We start from the raw sequence: 22143 nt of genomic DNA on the forward strand, positions 1-22143 counted from the left end.
AGTAATGTTATGCATTACACTGTCTACACTTGCAGTAACTTTTATTTAATTACTAATGAAATAGTGCAAATATTTTCCAATGTGAAAATAGCAAAATTATGGTTCCCTCCTGGAAAAAGAACATAAAGGATCATTTTCTCCAAGTATTGAAGAGAACCAACAGTGAAAAATGGATTGAACAGAATACATAGACGTATGGGGTATGGGGTATTTTCATTGTTTACCATATGATCAGTCCAAAATATTAATTTTTCATTCAAAGCACGGTTTCCGTCAGACATTAGCAAAAATATTTTTGGAAGACAAACTGGTCAGAGACCTTACCTTCTCTCCACTGGTGCCAATAGGACCAGGGTCTCCTGGGAGACCTGATCGACCCTTCGGTCCCTCAGGACCATCTTCTCCTCTGGGTCCGGATGATCCGAGCTCACCCTGGAAAAGGCCAGAAACAAATATATCATTATGGAGTACTTGAACAGCCTCTCCATCACCGATATGCTGTGGGAGGACAGATAAATAATATCTAGTTCCTCACATCTCAGAGTTAAAGACCTTTTACTTTTATAAGGTGAATTTATCGAAATCTTCATAAAATCCATTATACCTATTTGGTACTACTGAGAAACCTCTCTTTTCATTCATCACTTGAAATCTACTTATTTGGTCCAAGACAGAATTTTGGATGCCGGTCCTTTACTAGAACAGTGAGATCACTTTTTTCAAACATTTGGGTACTTTCATGAATTGCAGACCCCTCGTACTGCTCAGTGATATCCCATAATTGCCTTTCTCTGTGAGTGTGCAGGACACACATTAAATGACAGCATACAAACCTATCCTGACACCCTTCCATTGCAAAGACTCATTGGCCTGTGAAAGGTATCAAGTCAAAGGCTCGTGCATGGTGTCTCCTCGTGCATGTACCCTCAAGGACACATAAAACGGCATCAAGAAAACTGAGCTTGACTCACGCTAGCAAGCTCATCAAAGAGAACACTTTAAATTGAGCACCCTCACACTGTTCACAGGCATGCTAAAAATGCGTCATTTAGATTCAAGCCTATGTCTGGCTTCTCCAGAGCAAAGGGGCTCCTCAGATTTTGCTTTGATCTGAATATGCTCATCTCTGGAGGAAAACAGACTGGAGGCCCATGTCCTTACATGGGTTTGAAGAGGTTTAAAGTGCCATTGATTTCCCTTTCCTTTCTCTACTATAGACAGCCTGGTCAGGGATTGGGGGTTTGATGTTTGAAGAGCAGGCAAAAGAGAGTAGTGCTTCCCACTGTAAAAGCCGTTTTTCCGAAGACTTGACAGTATAAATCCCTAATGCTGTTTGGAGAAGGGAGTGGTTGCAGGGAACAACCGTCAAACTTGTGTTTTATTCCTGTCCAGATTACAACTGACTGAAGAGGTGGCAAAGAAAAATAAAAAGCCTTGGACATTGATCAGATAGACACACCACTTATACCTAAACCACTGAATTAACTGCATTATGTGTCCTGATTGAATTTAGATATACATTCAATTTATACCTTAAACCAATATGTGTTTCCTGTGTCAGCACTGACACGGTCCAGCTCAAATCACGTCTCCCTGCCTGAGGCGGTTTGCTTCGTTCGGCAGGTAAATTCAAAATATGCAAAACTCCCTCATGCCCTCACCCAGGAAAATAGTCTGTTTTACTCATTTGGATGCAATTGGTGCATTCGGCACTCAAAACGATGACACAGTCCATCTATGCATACAGTAAAACAAAAAACAAAGGAGCCTTACTCTGTCACCCTTGATACCCATATCTCCCTTGAAGCCTGGGAAACCATCTTCTCCCTAGTAAGAGAATGTAGCACAGATTGAAATAAACAAGGAATGAATTAAATGCAGAAAGTGAAACAATCGGAGTGGTATTCACACAAAGGCTCTCAAGGAGAGCTAAGCACACAGATGTTGCCATGGATACTCTAGACCGCAGTTCTTCTTTAGCACAAGAAAAATTCAAATGAGCTTCACTGAATTTCATGCATTGCATCATTAACATGAAACGGTTTATCAGCACAATCACAATTATCATTGTTCTGTTAATTTGCATAACAATCCATTTGAATTCCACACAGGCACTTTCTTCCAGTCTCAAGCAGTCTGTCCTCTTACCTTTTCACCCTTGTTTCCTTTAAGACCTCGCACACCATCAGCACCCTGTGATGCAAGAAAAGGGAAGAAGTTACAGGCAGATGCATATTGGGACAAAAAGAGAAGGGATCGTGTTGTAGAGCCATGGGCCACGAGGGCATCCACTAACAGACCGAAGATAACAGGTTTTCTAAATTTAGGTTGTGAAATCTGATGTCAGCGATGTACCAAGGGGACCGTTACCGGGACGGTAAGCCGAGGAGTCGTCACCTTTTCAGCAACTGCTCTCTTTAGTATGCTTTCATACTGTTGCGAAGAGTACCTTGTTCATATTTGTTTTGTCTTAGTTTTATCAAAGAGCACAAGCAAAAGTTTATGATCTGAGTTATTATTGGCCCTGTTAACTTCCATGATACGGAATTTAGTTGCAAAATGGTGGATCGTAATTGTTAAAACAAATGACAAGCAAGCAAACAAAGCAAAACAATAATGTATGTCCTTCACAAATTATAGTGGCAGGGAGGTGGGGTGTAATTTTTGTTTTGATATATTGTGTTTTGTGATGCTAAAGATATTCAAAGGTAATAAACTCATTGCCTACAACAGCTGTTTGTCCCTGGGTACTGAAAGTGAAAAATATTACAAATGAATCTCGAAATCAACTCACCTTCACGCCTCTGGGCCCGGGATAACCAATGGGTCCTTGAGGGCCAGCAGGTCCCTTGAGAAAACGCATTTGAGAGAGAAATTATAACACAAAGTAATGCGATGTGTATACTCTATTACTGCATCAATGCAAAATGTTATATGCAAATGTGTATCGACTGGGAGCGAGTAAAGGAAATGAATCTAGGAAAGCAATAAATAAATCGAGGAAAAGCAGATCAAATTGTAACTTGCCATGTGTCCTTTCTCTCCGGGAGGGCCTTCCTTTCCAGGGTGACCCTGTGAATTATTCAACAAAATCGTATTGCATCTCATTTCGGTTTAATTACCATCATAAATACTACAACACTAGTACGGCACTATAAGTGAACAATTATGTTGTAAAACTATGGGAGGGCGTATCAAACTGGAAAATTGGAATAAGAGCCTTTGGAACCCATTCTCATTCTGGACTTTATCTTTAATGTACAGTATTAAAAAAGCCTCTACCAGTCATTATGGAACCTGAAAGCCAAACAGCTCCCTTGAGACTCAGCAATACTCAGCATAAATACTGAACATGTGCAAGTTGTAGAGTATCAACACACATAACACATTCCCATGAAGAGGGAAAAAAAAAAAAACACTTGGATCAAAAGGAAATTGATTGCCTTCTTCTGGGCCAAAAGAAGCCTGCAAAGCCTCTGATGGGTTTTCAGTGATGTGAGAAAGAATAGTGGTAGAAATAGATATGGGAGAACTGAAATGGGGGGCAAGCGGTAGAGAATGGGATGTGCAGTTGGTAGAAGAGGCAACAAATGGGCGAATAAAAAGGGAAGAGTGCATAAATGGCAGGGAGCTATTTCTGCACGGGAAGCCATTAAAGGACCATGGAACATTGTATGGTCAATCTTTCACTCTCTCCTAACAAGGTTTTTTTTTTTTTCTACAACTCCCTGTCTTTTTATTGCCGGCCTGCAGTTATTCATGTTTCACAACCTCTCTGTGCTGAATCTCTCTCAGATGACACCTGCGAGCTTTGTGTGACACAGTGCAGGTGTCTGGCTTCCGCTGTCACCGGACCGGCAGTCTCTGCTACCTGTGCTGAGACGTGGGGACTATATGTAAATTACCACCAGTGTGTGGTGGGATCCGTTGTAAAACAGTAGATTTAATGTGTCGAATTACGCTTGTGTTTAACTGCATATAATCATCCCACCATGAATGCTGGCTATGCTAGTTCTATTTCTCTCATTCATTGTAATGCTGTGAATGAAGTAAAGTAGGAGAGGAGAGAATGTTGTGCTTGTCTGCTGTTTATTGTTTCTGTGAGTAGTAAAATGTACTCACCGGTGGACCATCAGCTCCTGGCATTCCAGGTAAGCCTGGTTTTCCAGTAGGGCCCTAAATTAAAGAGGAGACAGGATGTCTTGAAACCTTCCTCGCAAACAAAGACAACGGCATAGACAGTTATCCATCTTAGAATGATGCACCAAGTAGGCAGTTTAAATTCAAGCTGTGAAAGAAGCTGAATTCAGCATCTGATGGATGGCAAAACCTTCCTCACATTAGTTTAGCTCAACTTTATGTTGCATATTCCGAATTCCTAATTCTCAGAAACACGCATATTCAAACATAGAAGCAATGCTCTCTGTCGTGGAAATAACAACTACTACTCTCTAATTAAATTTAAGACTTTGTTGGGACATTATTATGTTTGGAAAATATATTTTTGCATTACATTTTCCCAGAGAAAATATGCTCTATGGATCTGGACCAAGACTGTATCTTTTTTATTATGGGAGGATATCATTTTTAAGGAGAGAAAATGTCGTGTGATTTGCACTGGTCATTTTATGATCATATTTTTAATAACTGTGCCACCCCTGTTTTACTAGTATTTCCTGATATGAACAATGACAGCACTGGATTCCTCAAAATGAATCACTTAAACATAAAAATGTAGCAAAACCCCCAAAACTGTCAGCATTTTTGAAAATTAACACAAATGATGTGGCTTCTTTGCTCTACTCCCAAATTATGGAATTGCTTACAAAGCGCATTAACGAACTACCTATGAAATCCTCATTTGGTTTTAATGACTAATCATCGACTTAAGACAACAATGACATTTTGAGCAAACAGAATCGTGTAATAACATTGAATTTGCTGTGTATATTCTTCTGTTTTACTTCACTAAAGACTGACTTGTCTTTTATGATTTTATTTACGCTCAGGGGCTGAAACGCAGCTCCCACATTATTCATTCTCAATTCTCATCCGTTCAATAACTGAATAATACCCCCCACATACACTTGGAAATGTGAGTTATCTGAAATTGGATTACAGTGTATCAGGATTAAAATCGCCCTGTACAATCTCTTAGTTAGTATTTGGTGCTGTGCTGGGGGTGTGCTTGCATAATGGCATGATAAGCACTTGGAGCGGAGTTAGACAGCATCTTGGCTTTAAGCTCATGAAAATGAATCACACAGTTTCCTGCAATTCTCTGCATTCTGAATTCTAGTTAATTAACAATTAATCCGGCTGGCTTTCTTTTTTACCTAAGGAAATATAACATTATATATTTTCACATATCCCTACCTTCTCTCCTGGAGGTCCAATGGCTCCTTGAGGACCAGGGAGTCCCTATGGGAACGACAAACAATGCTCAGATCATTTTCCTTCAAGAGTAAGAGGTAATGAAAATACCAGATGATGTATTCACCACTAACCTGGGCACCTGGGTTGCCTTGCTGACCAGGAGGCCCTGGTTCTCCTTGTGGTCCCTAAAGCAATGCAACACATTGTTAAGAGATACAGTAAAAGTGATTTATGGTTCTGTGAGATCATTTAAAGGGTTAATAATGTGCTGCGTAAATATAAATACAAATTAGAAACCTGTCCAAAAATCAATGCTGAATACTAAGTCTTTACCTTTTCTATTACTGAGGTTTTGAGCAAGAGCTCACACCAATTGTCAATGAACACACGTCAACAGCAATGCATGAGCAATCTTCAAGACGGAAACTGCCAGAGCTTAAACTCAAAACACCTTTCCTCTCAGGTAACAGGCAATCGATAAAATTGCCTCTTACCAAGTGAAGAAAGAGGATGATTCTACATCTCTACCAAGTAGGAACATTCCCCACAGAACAGAACACCTGCTCCACGCAGGCATTTTCTCATTATTGTCAGCCACAACCAGATATTGACCTGGAATGGTACCTCGTTCAAGTGGAACTAAACACAACCTGTATTTTCTTCATTATCTGCTAAGTATCTACTAATGCATTAGTGACAGTATGTATGTGAGGAGCTATGTGTGTTAGAAAGGTGAAAGGCTACATAATGTCTATGTTGTTATTTTGGTTCTACTAGCGAGATAAATGATAGTACTGCAGATACAAGATTAAAATAAATAACAGCCTTACTTACAATGTTTCCTTTGGGTCCAGGGTGGCCATCCATTCCAGTAACACCCTACAGCCAATAAGACGAATATATTTAGCATGCAACATATTTGGATGCACCAAAGGTAAAAGTGAGACCTGAGAAATATCAATTTATATGAATGCAAAAAATGGCAGTATTTTGATATTAAATATCGTACACAGATTATTATATTGTAAATCACTTTCTTGGGGAAATTATGACACTCATCTGGTGCTAAAAATGTGTTTCATGATACTGAAAAAGTAACAGGAAATTATTACATAAATGAGCTGAAATAAACATAGACGTACAAAAATTAAATGTGAAATTTAGTTCAAAAAGCTTTGGGAAACTCAGAATCGGGGAAAAAAAAACCATTGACTTTCGTCCATATCTTCGTGTTAAATTGACTCCCTCTTTTCAAGGCAAACTTGTTGGGACCACTAATTGACACTTTTATCAAAATGCACACATTTCTCTCTATTCAACATTACCGCAACATTATTCAACATTATTGTCTTTGAACAGAGATTTAGCTTCTCCTTCCAGTCTCACCAGAAATAGTAAAACATCTGTTTTAAGATATATTTAAGAAAGGGGAATATGAAATTCAATTATATTTGCCTTGCTTTCGGTTCCTGCACTGCAGATATTGTATTATGATTCATTGTGTTCAGTGTCTCTACATTCTGCACAGTGAATCATTCTGCACAACAGTTTTTCCAAACATCCCACTTGATTGATCTGCAGTGCCTATGTGAAATTCAATCTGTTGAAACTATATAAATATTAGTGTTTTGTAGTAGAGGCTCATCTGAAATCCAGATATAAACTTAATAATATATGCTACTCTTCTGGTAGTTGGCCTGAAAGATATTGAGTTTTGTATTTCCCTGTGGGTGTTGTTTGCACTGTTTTTGTTCTTATTGCCTGTAAGATGGTTAAAAAAAAGAATAACTCTGGGGTTGATATGAAAAGGAGAATGAAGTATACAAAAGACTCACAGGGGGTCCGGGAGGTCCCTGAGGTCCTTTTGGTCCAAGTAAACCACGGGGCCCCTGGGAAAATAGAGAAATGAGATTTAGAAAGATATCGCACCTGAATTATTCAACATACTCAGCTAAATTGGGTTTCCAATTCACACTCTTTGAAACAACCATCTTCCAAAATGTCCTTGAGAGAATTCTACATTGGCAAATTATTTTCATTTTCTTTATTATTCATTCACTGCTCACAGCTATGCCTTTCATACAACGCTGTGAAATTCTGCGCTACGCCTGATAGCCAATTTACAAGACAGTATGAATCTGGAACTATCAAGTGAACCAATATAGCACAGCCTAGTGGGCAAAATAAATTATAACATCATATTCAAGGGGCTTTAATAGAGGTTACTCCTGTCCTGTCTTTTTTTTCTCATTCATTGGGGACTATCCTGCCTGAGTGTGGGAGGCTATTATATCAGGCTTGATGTGAACTGACTGCAATCCTCCTCTCAGTGACTTAGTCCTACCCACATACATGGTTTTCCACTGTACAGTGCTAGATTTCTACATTTATGTAAATATGGCTCGTGACTCGGTTTAGTATCACTAAATTCTTTAGATGTTGTGAAATAACAAGAGCAGGCCTCAGCTTGAGACTGATTGGCAACATGAGAGATCACTCACAGGTTCACCAGGAAGTCCCCTTGGTCCGATCTCTCCATCATCTCCCTGTGAAAAGACAGAGCCGGACAGAATGTGAAACAGACAGTGAATAACGATAGAGGAGAAAGCTGGAGATACGCGTGTGTGAGTGTGTGCGAGGGCGTGTGTTTGTCTGTGCGCTTGGATGCAAAAGTGTGCAGCAGATGGCATCAGTTAATAGGGATGGAGAGACAGATAAAGTTCAAAAAGGTGTTCTGAAATACAAACATTATATAAATTGGAATTAAATTTGATTATGGAGAACGTGAAGTCAATTTAAAATGCTGTGAGAAATGATGACGAGCAATCAGATGATCTTTTAACAATTTGGAGTAAACCACTTTGAGCACAGTCCATCTATATCCAAATATATATATGTATCAATTATACGATTAAAAAACCCAATGTTCTTCAGTATTAAGTCATAGGAACTTGAAATCAAATGAAATGCAATGAAATGAAATTAAATGGCTCAACTGAAATACTTCAGTTAAAATGTAAAAACATAGCATAATATTTGTCAAAATACAATTAGCTTGCGTGTTGTTTGTGTGTGTGTGTCTGTGTGTCTGTGTGTGGCGCACACATGTGTATAAAATCTGTTTACAGTCCTGTCTTACAACAGCATACATCACACCGAACACTACATAAATATCTTAGGGGTAATTTGTGTTACATAACTAAGAATACTATTGGGTGCATAACTGAGATACTATCTATACACTCATTTAATGGCTATTGCCTACCAGGTAACAGTTGCAAATAAATATAATCTCTCAGCATTTCTGCTTTACCCTTTCTCCATCCTCGCCAGGGGCACCAGGAGGTCCAGATGGACCCGATTCACCCTGTAACAATGAACATTAAATTCAAATTTAACAGCGGTTTACTTCTAATTTAGTAGATACATTTGGATACAATATCAATACAGTTTTCTCAAAACCACAAAGTCACTTACTCGATGTCCTTTTTCACCAGGAAGTCCAGCCAGACCATCAAACCCACGGTCTCCCTGAAGAGGAAAAAATTCTAATGTTTCAGGATGTATTGTCAAGGCTTTCGAAGCCATCATTTAAATTCACAAATATGGTGGATCGAAGAGAACGTAAAGTATCACTTTGGCAGACAAGATACCTTTGTTCCAGTCTGTCCAGGCATTCCCCTGGCACCATCGGCTCCAGAACGTCCCTGTAAAAAAAAAAAAAAAATCTTTATGTAAATAGGAATGCAACAAACTCTGATTGAGAAATTTCAGTTTTCAATATTCAGATGCACAGTTTAAGTGTTAACTATAATTATAACTATATTAGTAAGTATGCACATGTATGAGCAGGTCTTTCTGCCCTACTGAAAACTTAGATTACTGAACACCTACCCTTCTGCCAGGCTTTCCAGAAGGTCCAGGGGATCCCATGGGTCCCCTTGGTCCCTGAAACAAAAGGACTTGTTTAAGATTACAGGTTTTTGAAGGATTTCTATTGTACTTGGTCAACGTAAACTGAATGAGTAACAAAGATCTAGGAATTGTTAAAGAAAGCATAGAAATGATTTTATCTTCAAATAAAAGATATCAGTAGTTTCTATTTCTTAGTCAGAATATGCATGTGCAGTATATCTATACTTTTCATTTATCAATTAATGAATTTATCTATATTTTTTTAATCCAATACCTGAGGTCCCGCCTCTCCAATCTCTCCCTTCAGTCCTGGAACACCAGGTGGACCCTAAACAGAAATCAATATGTATAATTCACTGCTTTATAATTGTTTGCAATGTTGTTAGAAGAAGTAATCCAGATCACAGTGTGTGGGGAAAAAAGGTTAAAGATAAAAAAAAAATAGAATATAAAGTGAAATAAGATGATGAAAAAAATCAAATCTTAAACCCATTTGATTGGTCAGTTTAAAAAAAAAAAGAATTATGGCTAAATAATATGGATGATACAGTCTTACACATCCTGAAATGCTTTTTGACAAGTACGCAATATTGAGAACTTTAACTGCTTTAAGATTGTTTTTGAACAAAAATTGATCATTGATCATGTAGTGTATACTGTCAAAGTGTAAAAACATACCAGAGGACCAGTTCTCCCAGTCAAACCCATTGGCCCAGTTGGGCCACGCATTGCCAACTGAATTCAGGGGGAAAAAAGAGCAACAACATAATCAAAATATAGATAAAGTATTATAAAAACTGCCATAATATTGTTATACACATGTATAGGAGATCATATCTAGATCTACATTTCTCAATTGCTTATGCTTAGATGCTTAGAAGCTTATATGCTTATATAGCTGTATACTTTGATATACATCTGAAATTGATATTACAAATACAGAATATAAATAAATAAATAAATGCAGTCATAAATAAAATTGCTGATTCAAGTAATCTGATGATGTATTCATTTGTGAATGTTTACCCTAGCCTGCTGCATGATGGCTTGCATCTGGGCCTCCTGTGCTGAAACCTGTGGTCCCTTTTGTCCAGAGTCGCCTCCAGAGCTGAATCTGAACTATAGGAGGAAACGCAGATTGTCATAATTCCACTCTTTTCAACAATGATCACAGCAAGTGCCTGCAATGGGGGCTAAAAATGTATTTGCAAGCTGATATAAAACTGAAATTCAAATGATGATGTTAATATTTCCTGATGGAAGCTGTAAGATATATATATTTTTTTAAACTAGTATCATTCTCCCCAGGCTAATCATTGGAATCAAAGGCTCTTCCTGCAGCTTCAAATTCTACTGGCATCTGGTGGTGAACAGTCAGCATTGCACCACAGGTGATTACCGAGGGATGTGATGCAACACAGGTATACGAGAGCCAGACTCCGCAGTTAGGATCAAGCTCTCCATTGAAGGCTGTTAGTTATTTGCCGAATGGGGACTTATACAGCAATAAAGCAATTTGCAATATTTGCTAGCACTGTTACCATGACACAGGATACAAATAGTCAATTCAGAACATCGGGATCAGACCAACTGCTGCCCGACTAATTCACTCCAACAATTCCCTCAGCTGCATTTGATTAAACATTGGCTCAGAATTTAGAGCTAATCAAATTTAAGGAACTATTTCACTGATTTTATCTGCCATTCTAGGAGCCTATTTTGTAGTATATTCTTTCTTTTGTTACTGTGATTTGTAAATCATGCAAATCACTAGTTTTGACACTTTTAGCAAATTAAATTCCTTGATCACTATATTACAACACAAAATGCTCCTCTAAAATCAGAGTGACGCAACAATGCATGTTCCACACTGAGTCTGGAACTCAATCAGCTCACGGATCAGGTTTCAAGTTTTGCTTTCTACCAGCAGAATAACTTGAGTTCCTGTCCAGACAAAGCTTGCCACATGGCTCAACCAGGCACCTCTATGGACCTCTGAAACCACAGCTTCACATCTGCACTACTAATCAGTTCCTACGTCAACTGTGTTGGACATATTTCCAAGTACAAAAGACAGAGAATGAAAAGGTAGACAGCAAAGGAAGTCGTTAGAAAGACTGTATAACTATTGCAGTCAAGGCATTGCGTACAGCTGTAACTAAGGAGATGAATCAAAAGCTGCCTTCCTTCCTGTCTACAGCTAGACGACTTCCTGGAGGGGTATCCCAGGACTTGCGTTTGGCTGAAGAATGCGGGTTGAATGGGACAGAGATAAGAGTTAGCAGACTCAAACAACTAATAGTAAGGGGATTGTTGGTGGTGGAGTATGATACCATCTCATTTAGAATGCGAGCCACAAGGGGTTGCTAATACACAGATTTACATTTTAACACATTCATAAAGAAGCAGTGCCATTAAAATGATTAATAGGAAATCCCCGATCTAGTAATCGGCAAACCACCATCAGTTAAACAATATGTAAAAAAGTAATACGATCTTATCAGACAACAACTGCATATACTTACAGGCAACATCATGACAGTACCAGGGGGTCCGGGGAGACCATCAGCACCAGGAAGACCAGGTCGGCCTGGTGGGCCCTTGGAGAGACAATAACACAAGCAGATGGAACTCAGCAGACATTGTGTTATTTTTATTTCTTTTGTTCTTAAGATACTGCGACACAACTCACCCTTTCTCCAACATCTCCAGGGCTACCTGGTGAGCCAGAGGCACCTGGGGGTCCAGGGAGACCCTATTTAAAGCAGAAGATTCCATTTGAGGCATATCCATACACAAATACAACAAAAAGGTCATATTTGCTTCCCTAAATGTTTGCTTGTTTGCTTTAATTTGAAAAGCGGTCACACATGGGGGAAAGAAATCCATGAGGCAATACAAGACAGCTCGGTGAGTTTGAAATCTTTTTGTGAGGCATTCTTCATTTATCTAAAGCTCGGCCCATGAATTGCCAGCCTCAATGGGACACCATCTGTGGTTTTCGAGGGCCACTGTGTTAGAAAAAAAAAAATTGATAAATAATACACTACTTTGACATCTGGAACAGCCCCAATCATGCTGGAGACAGTGTTTCTGCTACTCCGTTTAAAAAAGAATCAAGCAGCTGGGTATACGAACAGGAGAAATTTCCCTTGTAAGGCACCGATGATTAATTTTCATTGTTTGTCTGAGGTACTACACAAATACTGCTAATGACCAAAGGACATAATGAGAGGGTGAAAAAGGCATGAGACAAATCAAAATAAAGGAAACAAATCAAAATAAATGAAAAGAAGATTGAGAATGACGGACTTACAGCTGGGCCTTCAGGCCCCACCGGACCCTCAATCAACATCCCCTGAAACACACAAGCACAGAAATGATCAGATACCACAATACATCCATCACTACTTCTAATTCAGTTATGCAGTGTCCTCTTCCTTAATATAAAAGATTCATGCCCAGCACACCTGGCTATCAACTTACTTAGATGTGCATTCCTGCTTGTCATTTCACTTTAGCTTGCAATTAATTAATGGGTGAAGGGTAGGGTTACTGCAAAGATACAAAGCCAAATATGCCCTGTACTCCTCCCATACCTGAATAAACTGAGTAATGCAAATCGACCTGTAGACACAATCAGTTTTGTTTAAACCCATAGTCCCTGTCAATGCAAAAATAGGGGCCTGAAATCTTCATAGATCATATCTTTTCCACCAAAAAAGATATGATCCATTAAAAAACAATTGAGAGGAACATAACAGAGAAATGACCCAATATGTAATAACATTTTGCTGAGGCTGTGGACACAGATGGTGAGGTACAGACATGAATCCAGATTGTGTAATGATGCTTCTCAAACATCTAAGTCCATTGCATACCAAACACAAATCCACATTAACAGTCACATCCAAACAAGTACTGGTGCATACTTTTGTCATTGCAGCGATTCATAAATGCTCTGTATGCCATTTTGGATTTGAAATATGAGATAACTGAAATCATAAAATTAGCACATTTCTTCTAATGCTTTCTCTGCTATATTAAAACACCTGCACACAAAATTGCCATCATGGACTGTATATTTAAAATTCTATGTCAGCATTCAAGAATGCTGGAAAAAGCTGCTAATAGTTTTACATAATATAGTCTAATGTGTTTATGATGTGAGTCAATAAATTGATCTGAAATATGATTCAAGTGTGTTAATTGCTGCTGTCATTGTAACTGTCAGCTGACTATGACTATGATGATGACTATGCTGTCAGCTGAACATTGCGTACAGGTCACACAGCAGCTGCTGCGACACACCCACAAACACCTATACACACAGACTGCCTTCCCCTGTCACCTGATGTATCTTTATCAGCTATGTATGAACAGTAAATCAAAACCTTTGAAAGTTGGGCCAATTATAGCTGTAGTTATAGTTAGGCCAAAGATTTGAATCAAGGCTATCATAAAATTGTTATTCTGTATATGCCTGTGCTTAGAAATACATTCCATAGAGAAAGGAAAAAAATAAAACAAAACACCTCACTTTTGGGAAAACTTGTCCCCCTCTTGTTTTATGAAGCAATCCTATCCATCACTTATACATATCTGAATTATGTTATGTCATCATTTCCTATCACTGTCATGTAATTATTTTCAACATGTGGTTTCCAGTAGAACACCAGTTGTAGGATATACATGCAGTTTTTCCTGCAGTGTGTGTGGAAAAAATCTAAAAAGGGTGCATGAGTGTAACATTGGTTTGCATTCTTTGTAACAGCAGTATTAAACATGCAAACTCATTTTGCCTTGAAACCATTTAAGACATAAAGTTGTGAAATAGAACTCTTTAAAAACACGTACTTGAAGAAAATTTGATTTAAGCTTGTAATCAACCCTCAGTTTTTTCAAAGAAAAGGGGGGAAATAATTTCTATTTTTGCCATTTTCCTCTTCCTTTCCCCTTCTGCAACAGTTTTTGTGCACTGAACTAATATTTATTCAGGACTGACGAGCCATTAATTACTGTCAAAAAACTTTTGATGTAGTTATGGTGACCATTGTGCTCCAAAGCCTTGTTTATGACCAGAGTGTGCTTAGCTTATGTATCAAATCTATAGAGATTAATGTTGATGATACTCACAGGCTCAATAACAGCAGGCTCTCCCTTCTGTCCCTTCTCACCACGAGCTCCATGGACCTACACATAAAACACAAACATATTCAAACCGATATACTCAATAAGATATCCTTTTACTCAAGACCATTTATCCCATTGCAGTCATTCTCACCTGTTCAAAATATTTATCAGTCTCAGCAGGCAGCTGTTTTGCCCCATTGTCATCATCATAGTTGTCATAGATGTCAAGGTTGTCAAGACCGTCATAGTTGCCGATGTCCTCCTCTTTGAATATGTCCAGATCACTGTAATCCCCTTCTAGGCCAAGATCAACTCCAGTGGCAATGGATCCCCCGGCTCCTGTGCCGGCACTCGCTGACCCCCCGCCTGTGGTGGAAGAGCCTCCGACAGACACAGAGCCACCTCCGGCAGACACTGAACCTCCAGTAGATCCTCCTCCGGTGGTGATAGTGGAACCACTGCTGGTGCCTCCACCAATACCAAGTTCAATTGTGCTGCTGCTGCTGCTACCGCCACCACCGCTTAGGTGAATAGTGCTGCTGCCACCACTACCACCACCGCCGAGGTGAATTGTGCTGCTACTGCTGCTGCCGCCGCCACCACCACCACCGAGGTGTATTGTGCTGCTGCTGCTGCCATCTCCTCCGCCACTGACATGCATAGTAGTGCCAGCGCTTCCACCACCACCACCACCACTGATGTGAACTGTACTGCTGCTGCTGCCACCTCCTCCACCAATGGAGTAATGGTCATCCACGTTGTAGTCATAGCCCTCACCATAGTCATAAGACCCTCCAACCTGTAAAAATAAGTATAAATCAGTGCTTTTATATACTATGACCTATAAGTAAGAAATACACATTATGGTGCAGGAAAGGCTATGCATTGATGAGTACCGTCAATACATCTATAATCATGACAACGATCAGCTACTGTCAAATAAAAGGTTTAAAAAAATTCTGACACTTTGATCATGCATTTTTGTTTTCACAAGTTTAAGAATAACAATTTCTAGGTACTTTTTATCTAATAGGAGTTGAATTAACAGAAACTAGTTGATGGGTAGAGATTTGGCTGAAAACTCCAGTGATTTGAGCGACTCAAATGTGTCGCGGATACAACAATTTGGCAGATTTATAGAAACTGGGTGGAATTTTGGCTGTAATTCGACCTTACCGGCTGTATATTAAAGAAGAAAACAGCGGTAAAACATCCTCAAAAATCCAAGCCAAATCACATAGACATTAATTCAACTTTTCCTCGATACAGCTGAACAATCAAATACAGGTACATTAAAGGTGTCACATTAAAAAGGTTGAAAATGATTTCCTCCTTGTGTTGTTTTAAATACCATATTGACCAGTGTTTATTTATCATTTATTATTAATGTATATTGACCTTTAGTCAATCGTGTTCTATTCAGTTTCAACTTCATTCCCTTGTTTGGGTGATCCTTTTCATTAGCGACCTGTACTAAAACATGTGAATGTGTTGTGAAAAGATTTGTATATAAGTTTGCTGAATGTCAACCTACTGAAGTTTTGTTGGTAGTGATGGTCATCGTAGATCCACCCCCACTGGTGATGACTCTCTCAATGCCAGCTCCGGTGCCCAGGTCAATGCTTCCCCCTGCTCCCAGATCCAACTGCCCTCCGGTGCCAATGTCGGTAATGGTGACACGTGCTCCGTCACCATCGGGTGATGGGCTGGACTCGTCGTAGTAGGAATTGTAAGTACCATAGGAATCGTAGCCATCATAAGAGGTATCCTCTTCTCCGACGGCATCCCCACCGCCATTGGCAGTAGCCGAAGAGCTGCTCGCTGAGCCTGATGAGGAAGATGAGCTTGAGGAACTGGAGGTCAGCACTTTAGTACCAGTGCTGCCAGTACCAGAGCTCAAAACTTCCTTTACAGTGGAAACAACACCATCTCCACCTGTCACCTGGAGGGCAGAGTCCTGATATTAGTAAACCAAAGCAGATCAGCATTCCTGAATTGCCTTTATGATAATCACTCCTGACAAACTAAATAATTAACTAAATATTTATGATGTAGGGGTTTTTCTGTAATTTTTGATTAAAACAAAGTATGTGACACGTATGTAAACTGACTTTGTCATCTTTTGCTGTCTCCTCCACATCGACGGTTGATTCAAAAGGCTTGCCATCCAAATCCTCGTAGAAGGGGTATTCATAATAGTAGCTGTCTTCCTCAGGGTTCTAAATGATGGAAACATTGAATCGACATATACAAAGTGAAAAAAATGACCGTCACATTTTAAAACCATGGTTCCTCAACGGTGTGATGTTGCTTTTGCGTCTGACTGATGAATGTGAGAGAGTCTGGCAATCAATCAGACGCACACACTGGAATGTCCTCTGCTTGTGGAAACCTTATGCTTACCTTCCTTGTTGTAACTTGTAACCCCAGAATGACAAATTACTTTTTCAATATCCTCCAAATGGAACCGCTGTATATCTTTTAAAAAGACTGGAAAAGCTTCCTGTCCATCTTTCAACACTTCTTAGACTCAAAGATAAATTACCATGATCACACTACAGGGCATTGGTATTTGGTGTGGAAAATAGCAAAGTGCAGTGGTGCAGGCTTAGGCAAGCAACACATTATTCCTTAACATTATTTACAAACTGCAAAAGCTGATAACCTTTTTCTTTAAGAAGCACTTCCCTCTGACTGGGTATAGTTCTATTGAACAAGGTAAGTTTTATTTTTCTAAATGTAATCTGAGAATTAAACCATTAATGGTTCAAGTTTTAACCAGCTCCTATTGTTTTCCTACAACTACTTACATACTTTACCAGTTAAATGTTACACAATTTACACTGATGCACTATTACATTAGAAACTGAGAGGGAGATTCTGAAAAACTCGCTGTTTTACCTATTTATAACAATAATGAAACAAATTTGTTGATGAGGGTCATTCAAGATTCAAGATTCAAAATGTTAATTGTCATACGTACAGTCTGGTATCATGCTTCCCTATACAATGAAATTCTTACTTTGTCGTTCACAGTGCATACAGATATGTGTGATAAAATTCTGTTCTATATCAGTTTAGACCCTTCCAAAAATATTTTGCTGACAATTTTCTGCCCGGTCGACCCCGAAGAACATACTCATTTAATGTTTCCAAACTCCAAACCAGATAACTTTCAGATAAGCTTTGCATTGCTAAAAAGGATTTAGAGTTGTCGGTGTTCATGAAAAATAATGAAATCATACAGATACAATTCTGATTTAGCACAGCCTTTGCTGTGGCCACCATTTCTAAACTGCATCTTTCATGAGGCAAACAAACAACACAAAACTTTTTCAAGGGCAGTGAGCATCATCTAAGTGTTTAATGTGTCCCCACTTTCTCAACTGCCTAGAAAAGTCAAAGCCTTACAGCAGGTTTGTTTTCAATCTGCTGGTTTGAGTGACTAAAGGAGTGATAGGGTGATAGCTCTGATTTAGATTGTTAGGAAAGTCTGTAAGACTGGCAAGCAGTGGGTAGCTGCATTTTTTTCTAGCTCCTAACTTTTTGTCACACATTCTCTTGGTCTTTTAGGTTTTGGTGTAAAGATTGCACCTTAAATTTGTAGATGTGTCACAGAATCAAGCAAATTCCAATTTGTTTCTGGATTCTGGTATCCTCATGGTAATGAAACTAGATTCTTTGTAACAGTGATTGATGAAAATCTGCTTGGGAAACAAGAACTTTTGCCTTTAGAGGAAATTCTAAGTAGACCAAACATATAGATATTGATTCATCTCAATTCAGTCACTTTATGTTTTCTCACAGGTTTCTACCAGGAGAGAAAAGGTCATGACCAAAGAGAGTGACTGGGGTATCTGTGGTGACACTAAGAGATTCAAAGCAAAATAAATCATATTACTCACATAGTCGTCTGTGTTGGGGTCCTGGTTCTGGGGCTGGTCAGGAGCTGGCACTTCACAATCAGGGCTGTAGTGCTCACAGTAGTCATAGGCGGCACGATGGTCTCCCACTATCATTAGCTGTTGAATGTCTCCCTGGAAACCATAAGAAGCAGAAAGCCATGAGACTCACTGGATACAGCAGTAAGCAATGCATCTAATTGACAGTGACAGAGATTACATTCTCACTCTCAGTGATGCAATGGGGATATTGAAACACATAAACAAATAAAGATGAGGGGGAACATTTGCTCTTTCAAGTATCAAATACAAACCAGGCAATCCTTAAACTAGGTCAAGCTTGGGGAATTTTGGGGGTGACTAAATTATGAAGCTGTCTGAGGTCCAACAGTGTGGTTTCCCATCCGCATTAAGCAATGGAGTGTGAGAAAAAGCTAACAGCAAACAGTGTGCAGTTGCGACACCAACATGGCATGGCTGACTTAAAGCAGCAGTGGACAAACATGCAAAACTCAATAAAAGACTCACAAGGACATGTTTCATAAGATTAATTGTTATTAAAGCAAACTAAGTCTTGCTGTAGCTCTGAATCATGCGTAAGTGAAATTGCCTCTAAGCTGAGTGTAAGAGAAATCATTCTACTTATTGAGAAACATGTGCAGACTTGTAGTTACAGATCCCTGACCTGAGACATTTAACTAATGGGAGTGTATAAGATGGGTCAAATTGAGGGTAAAGAGGGTTTGAATCTCAATCATTGGCAGGGATGGTATGTTTAAGCAAACACACACACACACACACACACACACACACACACACACATATACACAAAGAAGGCGTGACACAGATGAAAACAGAAAAGAAAACAAGAGGAGAAGCAGTAAAGGGTCTCTGGGATCTCTAGGCTACATGGAGTGCTGGGTGTGTGTGCTTACTACATGTTTCTACGGAAAAAAGAAAAAAGAAAAAAAACATATGGCTTTGTATCGTATCTGCCTAAACACGTCCTAATCACACTCGCAATTTCAATGATGTCATTGCACATCACTCAAACCCAGTGTCAACTCAGCCGGTATAACTATGTTTTCCAGGGGTATGAAAATCTTACGGCATTCCAAGAGAATGAATATGTTTTCAATTACAACCAATTGCCAAAAAAATGAAATCCCTCAACAAGTCTTCCCAGCTTAAATCCTTTATGGACAGCTCTCTTCTTCTGAAAAACCCCAAATGGATTCCATTTGTAGTCTGAAAGTTCACCGCCTTGCACCGATCCCCCCGCTACAACTGAGTATACTCAAGAGAACCCAAAGTCTCGGATCCTTTTATAACCCTCACAAACACATGATGATGTTTCCTGCCGTGTCCTTGGCTAAAGTTATTACTGGAGTTTATGGTGGATGGCGGACAAATCCTAATACTTCCTCCAAGACTGTTGCCACACTGCTCTCCCAGATAGGAGCGCTGAGGAAACTTCAAAATGGCCACCTCCGAGCCAATCGTCTTGAGTTGGAATCCGTCTGGGGGCTTTGAGTCTCTATCAGTTTGACATCTCTCTTCCTTTAGCCCGACAAGACCTTGTGTCACAGCTGCACCGAGAAGGGACAATGGGATTTCAATGTTTGAAATAAGGTCACATTCAATCAGGACTGAGCTCTGTGTACAACAAAACGGCAGTGCAGTCTGGAGCACTGTGACTGCTCTACAATTCTTTTGCTATTGTTCTGGTTTCCATTTTCTCTTTCCTTTAACTTTTTCCCTCTCCTTGTCCAAGGCTCCGAAATGCATGCCAGGCAAAATCCACCATCAGGGGCTTGACCCTAATTTTACCAAGATGATATCATTTACAATACACCTAAAACATAATGATCACATCCTCACAGTGCCTCGAACACTGTGGCAGAATACATAATGAATAATGATGTGTGACAGTTTGATCTGTCTAGAAGAGGAAATGTGTGTGATAAGGCTTTAATTGAGGCTGGAGAAACTGCACGGATTATCCTGTCAGGTTTTGAGAAAAAACATGTGGCCAACTGAACTTATAATGTGTGTTTAAAACCTGGGACATTAAAAGATAGTCATATAACTGAGAATCAAAAAATATTGGAAAACAAATAGCTATTCCAATAGTTCTACTGATACACAATCCTGAGTTTAATTGAATATTTGTAGTTCTGCATGTTTAGGCTTTAAAAATAATCAATGCATAAAAAATGTTGAGATTCCTTGAAAAAAGGAGTAGGCCGTAGTTTGAATTGATTTTTTTATTGAATAACAGTAAACACTGAAATAAGTTTCCTTTTCATTCATTTGTTTGTGGAGTAACAGTATAAGAGGGAAAATAAAGTGTAATTCATACAGCTAACTATATGAATGAGTATTTTATGGGAGAGCAGATGTTCCAGCATTAAACTTGCCAATTCAGTATATCTTTTTAACGATGTTTATCATGATATGATATTGTCATTATCTGAGAGCGACGCCAAGTTTATAAATCACACTCAACTGTATGCGTTGCAAATATAACATACAAAAGCATTAGGACAAGCAGCCATATGTCCTTACCTAAGTTTAGAATCACACAGGCTGTGTGTTTTAAGAAATAATCTTTATTCTTTTTCTCATTTAAAAAAAAAAGTCGGCATGCAAAAAACAGAACATGTTTTCCCACAAATGCTGCACACCTTCACAAGCAAGCTTTTGTCTAAGTCATGATCCACCATGACAACCACTAAAGCTGGTTCCTATTCTCTGACTTTCAATGAGAGCAGTTCTTTTCACCGCACATCATTCAACAGATTGCAGTGCCAAACATTACATAAGCTTCTGTTTTACAGATGTAGCTGTATTCCTATACTGTTCCCTAGCTATAGGCTAATGCCAATTGCCTCCTGTGTTATTCATGTTCTTTTTTGACTTAGCCCACTGTTGCATTAGATACATAATTTTACCCTTTATACGTGTGCAGTCAAACTGTACCGGAGCAGCACTGCAGTCAAAAAACGACTTATGTGAAAAATCAACCAGGGCTCACTCTGGTTGATTTTTTCAAACAGAGTTTGAATTAAATTGATTATTAACATAAAGCAACACCTGTAAACACAGCTGTATCTCATACCAGAAGAGGTAAACCTGTTGTTGTAGAATCACACCCATACCCTGGGTTTGGGGACCATGAAAACAATGCAAATGGCTTTCATTTCTGTGCTGGGATGGTGACATTTTCAACCTGGAGTGTCATGTGGTACATCTGAGTGTTGCTTAAGGCAGAATTTTCAGACAATAACAGGACTGCTGTTGTCAGCATCTCTCGAGACTCCGCTGAAGTATGACTCTGCCCCTGGCTAATGCTCTCCTCATGTCCAACTCTGGTGCAAGAGACATTTTGCCCATGGCCGTGAGCTACAGCTTACATGTTAAAGAAGCAACGAAGGACTGCGTGGACCTTAGAGGCTGCTAACATGCTGTGCAAGTTAATAGACTTTCAATATACAACCCAAATACATCATTGAACAAACATATACATCTTAATTGACCACTCTGCTAAAATAATTTTAAGAAGGCCATATTTTGATTTGTTTTTTTCTATTGTGGTTGCCTACACCTGGTAATTTTTTTCTCTTTGCGTCCAGTTGGGGGCAGGAGAGGGCTCCACTGAGCAGAGGCCAAACATCTGTCTACATCTGAACCTGACCCATGCCAGTCAGAGTGGACTGAGTTCATTCTGTGCTCTCTCATGCATTATGATACCTGAGATGAATTAAACAGAAAATCATTCAAATATAACAAAGAGACACAAATTAAGTGACGCAAT

At 39.2% G+C, this 22143-nt stretch overlaps 1 protein-coding gene across 2 annotated transcripts in view; it reads right to left on the minus strand.

Annotated features, from left to right (window-relative positions):
- The window catches only part of col5a1 (procollagen, type V, alpha 1), a 79863-nt gene that overhangs the window by 23640 nt on the left and 34080 nt on the right, over positions 1-22143 (minus strand). For both annotated transcript variants that reach the window (XM_086152248.1, XM_086152247.1), the window contains exons 5-30: positions 18330-18461; positions 16536-16643; positions 15959-16366; positions 14576-15223; positions 14428-14484; positions 12608-12649; positions 11984-12046; positions 11817-11891; positions 10318-10410; positions 9970-10026; positions 9566-9619; positions 9271-9324; positions 9030-9083; positions 8854-8907; positions 8690-8743; positions 7878-7922; positions 7212-7265; positions 6211-6255; positions 5508-5561; positions 5377-5421; positions 4123-4176; positions 3028-3072; positions 2795-2848; positions 2149-2193; positions 1774-1827; positions 325-432 (exon numbers count right to left, since the gene is read on the minus strand). In XM_086152248.1, the coding sequence (XP_086008374.1) occupies positions 325-432; positions 1774-1827; positions 2149-2193; positions 2795-2848; positions 3028-3072; positions 4123-4176; positions 5377-5421; positions 5508-5561; positions 6211-6255; positions 7212-7265; positions 7878-7922; positions 8690-8743; positions 8854-8907; positions 9030-9083; positions 9271-9324; positions 9566-9619; positions 9970-10026; positions 10318-10410; positions 11817-11891; positions 11984-12046; positions 12608-12649; positions 14428-14484; positions 14576-15223; positions 15959-16366; positions 16536-16643; positions 18330-18461 (2556 nt within the window). The remainder of the gene's footprint in view (positions 1-324; positions 433-1773; positions 1828-2148; positions 2194-2794; positions 2849-3027; positions 3073-4122; positions 4177-5376; positions 5422-5507; positions 5562-6210; positions 6256-7211; positions 7266-7877; positions 7923-8689; positions 8744-8853; positions 8908-9029; positions 9084-9270; positions 9325-9565; positions 9620-9969; positions 10027-10317; positions 10411-11816; positions 11892-11983; positions 12047-12607; positions 12650-14427; positions 14485-14575; positions 15224-15958; positions 16367-16535; positions 16644-18329; positions 18462-22143) is intronic.

This window comes from Fistularia commersonii, chromosome 9 (assembly GCF_037954325.1).
Source record: "Fistularia commersonii isolate RoL2024-O1a breed Wild chromosome 9, RoL_Fcom_v1.0, whole genome shotgun sequence".
Classification (NCBI taxonomy): domain Eukaryota; kingdom Metazoa; phylum Chordata; class Actinopteri; order Syngnathiformes; family Fistulariidae; genus Fistularia; species Fistularia commersonii.